Genomic DNA, 12,879 nt, shown 5'->3' with positions numbered 1-12,879 from the left:
TGCTCTCGGCAATATTCTACTTGAAAACATTTGGTCCTGGCATTCATGTGGATGCATATACCACCTACATATACATGTTTGCAGACTATGTTTTCCTCTTTATGGCATTCCCTAATGGCAGTGGACTCTTTTAGCCGAATAACGTATCCTGCAGCAGTTTAGTAATGGTATGAGAATCATGTGGAAGAGTACAAGGTGTTGACTTGGCATCCAAATTCCTTAGATCTTTATCTGTAAATGTGTTGGGAAAAATGCCAATCCATGGAGGTGGCACCTCACCATCTACAGAATTTAAAGGATCTACTGAAAATATCTTCGTGCCAGACCTTGTGGAGTCCATGCCTCAATGGGTCAGAGCAACACGAGGGGGACTTATAAAGGGAACTATTAGGATTGGTTCTGCCCCAAATAAAGAAATAAGTATTGATATAAGGGTCTATTCACACGTACAGTATTATGCGCAGATTTGATGCGCAGGATTTGAAGCTGTGTTCAGTAATTTGACAAATAAGATAGTGCTGGTTCTCAAGGACTGTGAATAGGGGAACCGATTCCCCTATTCACAGTCCATGAGAACCAGCACTATTTTATTCGTCATTTTAAGCATTTTTCCACATTTGGATGTAACCATTAGGGGTCTACATTGCACTGGAATTCTAGGACGAACCACAGATTGAGTACACCCAAAAAACTGAACATGTGAACATGTGTTCAGTAATTTAGTTTACAATAAAATCTGCAGGAGAAAATCCTGCGCATCAAATCTGTGCAGAACACTGTTCGAGTAGACCATAAACAGACCATATTTATGTCAAATCCCAGAAAAATGTATTTATGTGTATGCCACAGAAATACAGGTAAACCCAGATAAACGTATTACTTTAGTAACAAAAGCACAGCAAAGAAATTACATAAATATAAAAAAATTTGCCCAGTTGTGCAGCTACATCTATCTGGGAGTGACAGACCCTGATAAGAGGGGCCCTGGAGACTAATAAGCAGTATATTGTAGAAGAGGGAAACAAAAGTAGAAAAGTGGTACCCATAGAATAAGTGCATAAAAATATATCTAAATACAATGTGCAACAACGTGGAAAAATTTGAAATATAACATCAAAGGTTAGAATTAGAAAATTCTAAATATCAACATCACCAGATGAACTCACATAGCAAATAGTATGATCCTTGCAGGTGCCACAAGTATTGGTACCAATTGTGCCTTCTTCAGGGGTAAAAAAAAAAAAAAAAATCTTTACAATATAAGCCAGATGTTTAAGTTTTATGTTATTTATAAACATTTATGATTATGATTGGGGAAAATAATATAAAAAAAAAAAATATGTGAATAAAAATTTGGAAAGTTGGGTTACATTTAAAGTACTTTGCTTTACAGTTTTTGTCTTAATTTTAAGTGTTTTGTAAGATAGTGACATTTCTTTTAAGGGCAGGGTCACAGGTCAGTGACCTGAATGGGTAGGAAAAAACATAGCGGCAAAAATTTAGCAAAATGCAGCACGTGGGACCCTACCCTAAAGAAAAACATTATAACCCTTGCTGAAGGTATAAGGAATTGGAATGGAGAAGCTTGAGTTTCTATTACTTAGTAAACAGTAAGCAAGACAAGATTGTGAGATCTTTAAGACAGCACTTTCCCTGACTTGAGGGGCAGCATTTAAGCAGAGTACATACATATTTTTCTACCTACAGTTTGGGTAGGGGGTAGTAATTTTTTTTTGGGTCAGGGCTACATTCAAACCTTCCATATGAGAGTGTTATTCATTGTGTCCGAGGTTGGACCTAATCCTGTTGAGCCATATAATGAAGACATATGTCTTTTTATACACCTATATCCATTAGTTTGTATTAGTTTGCTGCAAGGCATGTCTGTATGCTGCTCATATACAGAGGGCTGTAGCTTATTGCTATTGTCTGAATTTGACATGAAATAGAATTGTACAGTAAAATATGTGCTATTCCCTGATAAATATTTGAAGTATTCAAATAGTATCATATTTGCCTTTGTATTTTAATGTTGATCACGGAGACGTGTCGTATATGTATTTTGAGCATACTAAACAGACTATGGTTTTGTATAAGTTGGGGTAAAGAGTGGTGGGAGATTCTGGGGTAAAACACAATGACCACAGCTTCAAAAGAATAGAGTCGTATAGAAAAGTAGTGAAATGGAAATGTTAAGTCATTTCTTAAACTCGGACCTTAAAGAAATGTAAATGGCCATAAGATGTATTCTAACCCTCCTGGTTCAAAGCCTCCAGATCTGTCGGCCTGCACTCATCCACATATTGCTTCCTTCCTTTCCCCCCTCTGTTCTTGTCAGTTTCCATGGTTACTGAATAGTGGACGCGGTCTCTTGTTCCAGTATCCATGGAGACTCGGAAGTGCTCTGAAGTTGGGCGGTAACCAGTCATGGATGGAGAGTGACAAAAAGGAATGAAGTCACCACAGACACTGACAATGATAGAAGATTGGAGGAAACTGATCAGAAACAACTGCATTCATTCTGCAGCCGCCTCATAACAATACATTGTTACCCTTTAACCTGAGCTGTTTCCTGAAATATTCCTAAATTTGGTGTGATTTTATGACAGGGTAGGTCCTCAGAGAAATCCCTATCTACTATATTATCTACTATAATTTAGAAGTAATATGTTATAAGCTTCTGAAGAGGCTTTATAGTTGATTACAATGTTCTGTTCTGTTGGTGGTATAAAATGGTCATATGCCAGTCAATGGAAGGTTGCAGTGTATGCTACTGTATAGAGAGTAGTATACGGCACACAAAAATGTATGGTGTGCACTTTTGAACTGTATGTAGAATTCTGTACACACTATGTTTTATTATACAGTAAAAATATGCAAACATGGACCTTGCGTATGCCACAAAGCCCTCTATTGACATTTAGGCCCCTTTATGTACATGAAGCGTATACACTGAGAGCTTTCCCGCTGTCTGTAGAGAATAGCCCAAGAAAGTAATTATAATAATGATAATAATAACTGTTTTCTCATGTGGAGCCATCATCATAGCAGCAACAGGTGTGGACCCACTGTACTACCCAACCAATTTGAATTTGGACCAAACTTGGGAGTGAAATTTAAGTACCCGCTAAGTCACTTCCCAAGAGTGGCCCCGGTGTGGGTAGCAGCTGGCCCAGTAGACCATAATACAGAGGTGTGACACACCAAAAGGTCAGGCAAAGGCAAGTTGTGGTCCTTGCCTTGGTAGTAGGAAAGTGGAAAGACAACATAGTCTGGAACAGGCAGAAGATTCATGGAAGGCAGCACAGATTCACGGTCATCCACCTTGGTCAAGCGTAGGAGAGTGTATATGGTAGCTTCAGCTTTAGTGTTGCTCGCGAATATTCGCAATTCGAATATTATTCGCGAATATCGCACATTCGCGAATTCGCGAATTTTGCAAATATAGCGCTATATATTCGTAATTACGAATATTCGTTTTTTTTTTTGTTTTTTTTTCTTCACAGTACACATTACAGTGATCATCCCTCTCTGCTTCCAGCTTGTGTGGTGTAAAGAAGGCTCTAATACTACTGTGTGAGACTGGCGTGTGAAAATTCGCATATGCGAAAATTTGTATATGCAAACTTACGCATATGCGAATTTTCGCGTATGCTAATTTTGTATATGCTAATTTTCACATCTGTAAATTTCCGCATGCGCGAATTTTCGCATATGCGAAAATAAAACGAGGATATGACGAATATGCGAATATTCGCGAATATATGACGAATATTCGTCCATATATTCGCGAATTCGAATATGGCCTATGCCGCTCAACACTATTCAGCTTTACCGAATACCTTCTATAGGGAATAATCCCTTTAAATTGCAGAGAAAAGCATGCATGTGCACCCTCTGGGCCATACCAGGAAAGGAGGCAGCATGGCCACAGCCGAGAAGAGAGAGTGGGGAATTGACAGAAACCTAGTGGCGGTGAGCGTCGAGACTGACGGTATACCAGTGGGGAATGACTGCTGGTGTTTGTCATACTTGTAGCTAAGAACATTCAAAGAGCATCAAAAAATAACTCCAGCCAAAAACAGCATTTCCTATTTCTGTCCGAGCTAGGTGCCAAAATTTGTTAATATGTTTGTGCTGCTGTCACTCATTACATTAGTAAAGAATTGACAGCATCACATGTTGTTCCAAATCCCTTGGGGCTGAAAAGTAATAGCTGGGGGTCCAAACCACTGCATTATGGACTTTAAATTAAAACCAGTTTATTGGGTCTCCTAGACAACATGAGTGAAGCACAGTACAGAAAAGAAGACTCCGAGCTTAGGGATATATCATTTTATATTATCAGTATTCAGTATTTAATCTGAAAAGCTGTTTAAATGCTCAAAAGTACATGGGAAAATGTATTTCTATATATTACTAAAGCAGTGTGTAAGAGAGTCAGCGAGGATTAAACTATAGCATAGAGCCTCACAAATACTATAATGTCTGTGCATCTGTTCACTTCTATGTTTGTTCTGAACCCAGCAAGCTCTTGGGGACGAAGGGCGTATGCATACGCCCTCGCGTCCCGTCACTTAAGGACGGAGGGCATATCCATACGCCCTCGGCATTTCCGCTCACTGCCGCTCACCGGGCGGTGATCGGACCGGGATGACTGCTGACATCTATCAGCAGGCATCCCGTGGCAATGCCTAGGGGGGTCCTGAGACCCCCCCACCATGTCGGCGATCGCAGCAAATCGCAGGTCAATTCAGACCTGCGATTTGCCGCGATCCAGGCAAATCGGGTCACTGGTGACCCGATCGCCCGGAAAATGAGACTGATCGAAGCTGTCAGAGCCAGCTCCGACCAGCCTAAAGGATAGGAGCGAGGTGGCAGTGTTTCCACCCCCTCCTATCCCCTGCCATTGGTCGGTAATGCTGACCACCAATGGCAGGAGGGGGGCGGGGGGGGGGGGGGGTTAGAGTTCATTTCCCCCGCTCTGACCACCGATCGGAAGTCGGTACAGAGCGGGGGAACATGGGCGGAGAGGGGGGAGCATGGTCCGGCTTACCCGGACCTTCGGAGGCAGCATCTGCGTCATCGGCGGCATCCACGGAGCAGCGGCTGCAGCAGGAGGAGTGGCGGCCGGAAAGTGCGGCGGAGAAGGCTGCAGTGAATAAGTGAGGCTGTCTGGTCATGCTGTGAGTTGTAGTTTTGCAACATCTGGAGGGTCACAGTTTGGAGACCACTGTGTAGTGGTCTCTAAACTGTGGTCCTCCAGATGTTGCAAAACTACAACTTTCAGCATGCACTGACTGTCTGGGCATGCTGGGAGTTGAAGTTTTGCAACATCTGAAGTGGCACAGTTTGGAGACCACTATATGGTGGTCTCCAAACTGTAGCCCTCCAGATGTTGCAAAACTACAATTCCCAGCACGGCCAGACAGTCAGGGATGCTGGGCATGTAGTTCTGCAATATCTGGCCCTTCAGATGTTGCAGAGCTACAACTCCCAGCATGCCTGGACAGTCTGGGCATGCTTGGAGTTGTAGTTTTGCAACATCTGGAGGGCTACAGTTTGGAGGCAACTGTTCTTCCCCAGTTGTTGCATAACTACAACTCCTACCATGCCCAGACTGTCCAGGCATGCTTGGAGTTGTAGTTCTGCAACATCTGAAGGGCCAGATATTGCAGAACTACACGCCCAGCATCCCTGACTGTCTGGCCGTGCTGGGAATTGTAGTTTTGCAACAGCTGTAGGCACACTGGTTGGGAAACACTGAACTAGAGTCTGTTTCCTAACTCAGTGATTCCAACCCCTGTGCTTCCAGCTGTTGCAAAACTACAACTCCCAGAGTGCACTGACAGACCGTACATGCTGGGAGTTGAAGTCTTGCAACAGCTGGAGGCACATGGGTTGGAATCACTGAGCTAGAGTCTGTTTTCAAACTCAGTGGTTCCCCACCAGTGTGCCTACAGCTGTTGTAAAACTACAACTCCCAGCATGTACGGTCTGTCAGTGCATTCTGGGAGTTGTCATTTTGCCACAGCTGAAGGTTTGGGGTGCCCCCTCCCCCCCTGGGGCGCCCCCCCCCCCCCATGTGAATGTACAGGGTACATTCACACGGGCGGGTTTACAGTGGGTTTCCTTCAAGGAAACTTACTGTGAACCCCTGCCTGTGTGAATGTACCCTAAAAGCACTACAGTAACAAATAATAAAAAGTAAAACACTATACACATACACCCCCTTACACGTCGCCCCCCCCCCCCCCAATAAAAATGAAAAGCGTCTCATACGGCAGTGTTTCCTAAACGGCGCCTCCAGCTGTTGCAAAACCACAACTCCCAGTGTTGCCGGACAGCCATAGACTGTCCTGGCAGACTGGGAGTCTTGCAACAGCTGGAGGCACCCTGTTTGGGAAACACTGCTGTAGGGTTTTGGAGAAGACAAGCCCCATCCTTGTAACCGGGTCCGTCCCTATTGCAAATTCCTTATTCAGGCCTCAAATGCGCACTTCAGAGCCCTGTCGTATTTCAAGGCAACAGTTTAGGGCCACATATGGGGTATCTCCGTACTCGGGAGAAATTGCGTTACAAATTTTCAGGGGATTTTTCTCCCATTACTCTTTGTAGAAATGGTAAATTTGGGGAAAAAACTGCACTTTAGTGAAATTCTTTTTTATTTATTTACACATCCGAATGTAACGAAAAGTCGTCAAACACCTGTGGGGTGTTAAGGCTCACCGGACCCCTTGTTAGGTGCCTTGAGGGGTGTAGTTTCCAAAATAGTATGCCATTTCTTTTCTTTTTTTTGCTGTTCTGGCACCATAGGGGCTTCCTAAATGTGACATGCACCCAAAAACCATTTCAGCAAAATTCACTCTCCAAAATCCCATTGTCGCTCCTTCCCTTCTGAGCCCTCTACTGTGCCCGCCGAACACTTGACATACACATATGAGGTATTTCCTTACTTGAGAGAAATTGGGTTACAAATTTTTGGGGCTTTTTCTCCTATTACCCCTTGTAAAATTTAAAAAACTGGGTCTACAAGAACATTAGAGTGTAGAAAATGAAGATTTTGAATTTTCTCCTTCACTTTGCTGCTATTCCTGTGAAACACCTAAAGGGTTAACAAACTTACTGAACGTCATTTTGAATACTTTGAGGGGTGCAGTTTTTATAATGGGGTAATTTATGGGGTATTTCTAATATGAAGGCCCTTCAAATCCACTTCAAAACTGAACTGGCCCCTGAAAAATTCCGATTTTGAAACTTTTGTGAAAAATTGGAAAATTGCTTCTGAACTTTGAAGCCCTCTGATGTCTTCCAAAAGTAAAAACATGTCAACTTTATGATGCAAACATAAAGTAGACATGTTATGTATGTGAATCAATATATAATTTATTTGGAATGTCTGTTTTCCTTACAAGCAGAGAGCTTCAAAGGTAGAAAAATGCTAAATTTTTTATTTTTTCATAAAATTTTGGAATTTTTCACCAAGAAATGATTCAAGTATCGATGAAAATTTACCACTAACATGAAGTAGAATATGTCACGAAAAAACAGTCTCGGAATCAGAATGAAAAGTAAAAGCATCCCAGAGTTATTAATGCTTAAAGTGACAGTGGTCAGATGTGCAAAAAATGCGCCTGTCCTTAGGGTTATAATGGGCTCCGTCCCCAAAGAGTTAAGGAGTACTCCACCCCTAGACATCTTATCCCCTATCTAAAGGATAGGGGATAAGATGTCTGATCGTGGGGGTCCCACCGCTGGGAACCCCCACGATCTCGGCTGTGGCACCCCAGATATCCGGTCAGCTGCACTTCGCTCCCTGCTGGATGACTGGCGATGCTGGGTGGAGGCTCGTGAAGTCACCGTCACACCCTCTTCCATAGACTTGCATCAACACTTTGCATTCATCCGACTTTGCATTCAACACTCTAAACGAATGCCGGGAGCAGCAGGGAGATCCGTTGGATAGGGGATAAGATGTCTAGAGGCGGAGTACCCCTTTAAAAGGACAGAACACTAGAAGTATAACTTCTGTTTGTGACAGATCTATTTTCTGAAAGATCCAAATGGTCAGGTTTATGGAAGTATAGGCACTGCGGACAGGACTAATATTGTGATGGCAGACAAATCTTCCGATGCAGGCTCCTAATGTCAATGTCAACAAAGTTGCATCTCATGCTCAGTCTCTTTGAATGGAGTTCACAATCCATATTGCTTTGTCCTTTCCCCAGGTGATCAGTTTAAGAAGGAGATGAGTGTGGAAGGCCAGAGCTACCTTCTGTTGATCAGAGAAGAAGCTGGAGCACCAGATGCCAAGGTAAGTAAGTGTGACAGCTACTTCATTTTAGGGTACAAGCCTATGTACAATGGGGGGCATTTATCATTGCTGTCTTTGGTAAGAGAGTTCTAAGGTAATTTTTTTACTTTAGTTTTGCGTGACATATATCATACTAACACAAGGGGTTGATTAATTTGGAGCACAGTTGAGACTTTTTGGTGACTTTTTAAGGGTACGTTCATAAAATGTGATGCACAGGATTTTCTGCTGCAGATCTCATTGTTATAACTAAATGACTGAGCACAGCTTCTAATCTGCAGTTACAAATCCTGCGCATCAAATCTGCGAAGGATCCTGTACGTGTGAACACACCCTTAAAGTTTTTTTTTTGCCTTCAAGCGACATTCGCACATCACGAATTTGCAACCACTGCAAAATGGAAACTGAAAGTTGCTTAGCTAAGACTGATTGCAACTTTATGCCTACCCACAAAAGTCATAAAAAAGGGAATTTTTGTGCACCCAGAGTAGACAAAAAGAGGCTCTAAACACCATGATGAATGCCCCCCAATTAAATAAGTTGGCAAGTCAGTGAGTAAGGATACATTGTGATATAACTAGAATATCACAAAAAATTAGAAACACAAGCTCGCCATTTATAAAAGTAGGTGGGGCTTTTACTATAATTTAAACCAAAAGCTGGGAACGAGAGAGAGAGTATACACAACATGTGTGTCTTTCATATCTGAGATGCTACAGATGTATTAATAAACACATTTGGGGTATATATTTCAGCACATTTTAAATGAAAGGAGATATCTGATGCAGATAGTGGATACGTTTTAGATTGACGGCGATACAAGCGCTGGGGCCCCCCTGAAATCTCCTGTATAGAGCCCCAGCTCCTCCATATATCTCTGTGAGAGAGACGTTCAGCTATCTTGGGGCTTTCTCATAGAGAGCCCAAAGATAGCCGGGGCTCCATACAGGAGATTGCGAGGGGCCCCAGCACTTTAACCCCCGGCAATTTAAAATGTATCCCTTATCCTGCAGATAGGGGATATGTTTTTATCTATGAAACTAATCCTTTAAGATTGACACATGAAATGCTGTTCTTAATGCCCCTATATATATCTCTATGGGAGAGCCATTCGGCTATCTTATAAGTTTTTATCCATGAGACTACTTCTTTAAGACTGACACATGAAATGCTGGTCTTAATGATTTTTTGCCATAGTCTTATAGTAATATTTCTTTTTGCTAAACATTGTCTAAACAATGTTGGGCACTTCTTATATCTTATTTGTCCATAGCAACCAATCACAGAGCAGCTTTTTATTTCTCAAATTGGAAAAATGAGAGCACACTCATACACACAAGACTTACCAGAGAGGAGTGTGCGCCAGGAAAACAGGGAATATGCGCCCATGACAGCTTGTGGTGCAGTGCAGCCTTGTCACTGTAATGGATTTTTCATTAGCTCAGGTGCAGTGAAGAGGGGGGCCACATTGGTGTTGGTCCCCCAGGACATACCCTGGTAATGGTATGCTGACTGATGGCATTTTGCGGTGCCCTTGATATTAGTGAGGTGTGGATGAAAGCCAAGACACTGAGACTTATGAGTTTTTATTGAAAATAGGTAACTTTACTAAACCAGAAAACGTCTTACACAGGATGGGAGTGCAAAAGTTTGGATAGTTCTCTAAGTCTTTAGGTAAGTTACCCATGATTGCCAGCGTGAAGAGTTAATCCATGTAGAGTATGAGAGTAGTATAGAGTTTAGCATTACCCCTGGTCCTATTCTACTCTGAAGGATGGTCACACTAGTTAGCTCCTGGTTTATAAACTTACCTAGATTTGTAGTGCAGTTGAGCTGTAGTTTCCTATTACAGGACACAGGTCTGAACAGAGACATGATGCCATAAGTACTGATCCAGAGACCAATTCAAGCACCAGGCAAAAGCTACTGGGTCCTTGTGATACTTTCCCCTGTAGGCTGAGAGTTGTGGTTGTGAGAGTTCTTGTTAAAAATGAATCTAGAGAGAGAGAGAAGAAGGCGCCTCATGTGCGGGATCAGCAGATCTTGTGAGTGGGGGGAAGGGAGATAATCCCAAGCCGCTTACCAAAGTTGGTTGTGCGCCCACACACAACAAGGTCTAGCGTGAAGTGTATGTATCGGTTCACTGGAGCCCTCCTAGGTAGAGTAGAAACAAGGATGAGATGACCATAAAATCAGGAGTTTGTCCGGCGCAGAAAGGAACCGTCAGGATGCAGGATAAAATCAAAGGATTTATTGAATACAACGCGTTTCGCTGCGCATGCACATCTTCTTCATGCCTGAAGAAGCTGCGCATGTGCAGTGAAACGCGTTGCATTCAATAAATCCTTTGTTTTTATCCTGCATCCTGACAGTTCCTTTCTGCGCCGGACAAACTCCTGATTTTATGGTCATCTCATCCTTGTTGTTAAAAATGAAAGAAGAGATCTGATTGGTTGCTATGGGCAACTGGGAAACTTTTCCTCTGGACAGGTTTTGATAAATCTCCTCCTATGTGTTCCGGCAGAACTGACTATTTATAGATTATTAACTATACTGTATCCTCCCTTTCACTACAAACGTCTGCAAACTTCTACAATGTTCTGGAATCCTTTACCTATCAACACCAGCAGATGGCAGAATAGAGCATTCATAGCTGATACTATGTGTTGTGTGTGATATAAGTGGGATTAACACTTTACCACCTGCCTAGCACATGGTTCAGAAGTACAGTACTGGTCATCAGAAGACATAGCAATAATACAGTTTGACTAAGGATGTACTACACTCAACCAAAAGTTCTGGAACACTATACATATACAAACTTACACACAAATAATGTCCCCTTAGTATAGAAGCATATGCTATGCTAAATAGAGAACTCTATGTGCCTTTTAACCAGTAGGCATCATCATTACATGTTACAACTGTGTATACGCTCTTATGCAGATTGGTGATATATAATGCTTATGTCTGTCAGTCTAAGGCTGGGTCCACACTACGTTTTGTCCCATACGGGAGCGCATACGGCAGGGGGGAGCTAAAAGCTCGCGCTCCCGTATGTGACTGTATGCGCTCCCGTATGCCATTCATTTCAATGAGCCGACCGGAGTGAAACGTTCGGTCCGGTCGGCTCATTTTTGCGCCGTATGCGCTTTTACAACCGGACCTAAAACTGTGGTCAACCACGGTTTTAGGTCCGGTTGTAAAAGCGCATACGGCGCAAAAATGAGCCGACCGGACCGAACGTTTCACTCCGGTCGGCTCATTGAAATGAATGACATACGGGAGCGCATACGGTCACATACGGGAGCGCGAGGTTTTAGCTCCCCCCTGCCGTATGCGCTCCCGTATGGGACAAAACGTAGTGTGGACCCAGCCTAAGTCAGTGGTTGTTAACCTTGTTGGAGGTACTGAACCCCACCAGTTTCATATGCGCATTCACCGAACCCTTCTTAATTGGAAAAATAAAATATGATTTTTTCAAATTCAAAACATAGGAGGTATATATTTAAGTATATATTTATACATCGGTGCACAAAATGAACAAAACCATTAAAGAACAAAACCATTAAGACACATTAGGCGCAGACAGTGTTCCCCCACACATTAGGCGCAGGCAGTGTTCCCCCACACATTAGGCACAGGCAGTGGTCCCCCACACATTAGGTGCAGGCAGTGTTCCCCCACATTAGGCAGGCAGTGTTTCCCCACATTAGGCAGGCAGTGTTCCCCCACATTAGGCAGGCAGTGTTCCCCCATACATAAGGCGCAGGCAGTGTTCCCCCACACATTAGGCACAGGCAGTGTTCCCCCACATTAGGCAGGCAGTGTTCCCCCACATTAGGCAGGCAGTGTTCCCCCACATTAGGCAGGCAGTGTTCCCCCATACATAAGGCGCAGGCAGTGTTCCCCCACACATTAGGCACAGGCAGTGTTCCCCCACATTAGGCAGGCAGTGTTCCCCCACATTAGGCAGGCAGTGTTCCCCCACATTAGGCAGGCAGTGTTCCCCCATACATAAAGCGCAGGCAGTGTTCCCCCACACATTAGGCGCAGGCAGTGTTCCCCCACATTAGGCAGGCAGTGTTCCCCCACATTAGGCAGGCAGTGTTCCCCCACATTAGGCAGGCAGTGTTCCCCCATACATAAGGCACAGGCAGTGTTCCCCCACACATTATCTCTTCACTTATCGGACCAATATATGGAGGGTTAAATTAATTTATCAACCTATAGATCCCTATGAATAGGAATCCAAAAAATCCCTAATTTCCCATATATATATTATCTTTATGGTGAACCCACAAGCTTTATTAAGGTAATTGTGCATAAACATATAATGAAGACTCACGTGGATTAAAAATTAAAAATTAAAGCGGAGCGGTAGCTTAGCATTTAAACTAGTATCTATATACTGTACATCAGGCCAGTGTACTCCAGCCTATTCTGATTGGCTATACTGAAGTGGAGATGCCCGGCGTGCCTGCAGTGCACTCTGAGCTATTTTCTGAGCTACCGCTTTGCTTTCTATTAAAATTGAGTCCCTACTCTGCCCCCTTCGACATGTT

The 12,879-nt window shown here is 43.2% G+C and overlaps 1 protein-coding gene across 3 annotated transcripts in view; it reads left to right on the top strand.

Annotated features, from left to right (window-relative positions):
- AGAP2 (ArfGAP with GTPase domain, ankyrin repeat and PH domain 2) overlaps positions 1-12,879 on the top strand; it is a 254,446-nt gene that overhangs the window by 146,023 nt on the left and 95,544 nt on the right. For all 3 annotated transcript variants that reach the window (XM_056562604.1, XM_056562602.1, XM_056562601.1), the window contains exon 4: positions 8,229-8,314. In XM_056562604.1, the coding sequence (XP_056418579.1) occupies positions 8,229-8,314 (86 nt within the window). The remainder of the gene's footprint in view (positions 1-8,228; positions 8,315-12,879) is intronic.

The sequence above is a fragment of the Hyla sarda genome, chromosome 2 (assembly GCF_029499605.1).
Source record: "Hyla sarda isolate aHylSar1 chromosome 2, aHylSar1.hap1, whole genome shotgun sequence".
Classification (NCBI taxonomy): domain Eukaryota; kingdom Metazoa; phylum Chordata; class Amphibia; order Anura; family Hylidae; genus Hyla; species Hyla sarda.
Note: the sequence above shows the minus strand (reverse complement) of the source record. Positions and strands in the feature narration are given on the sequence as shown.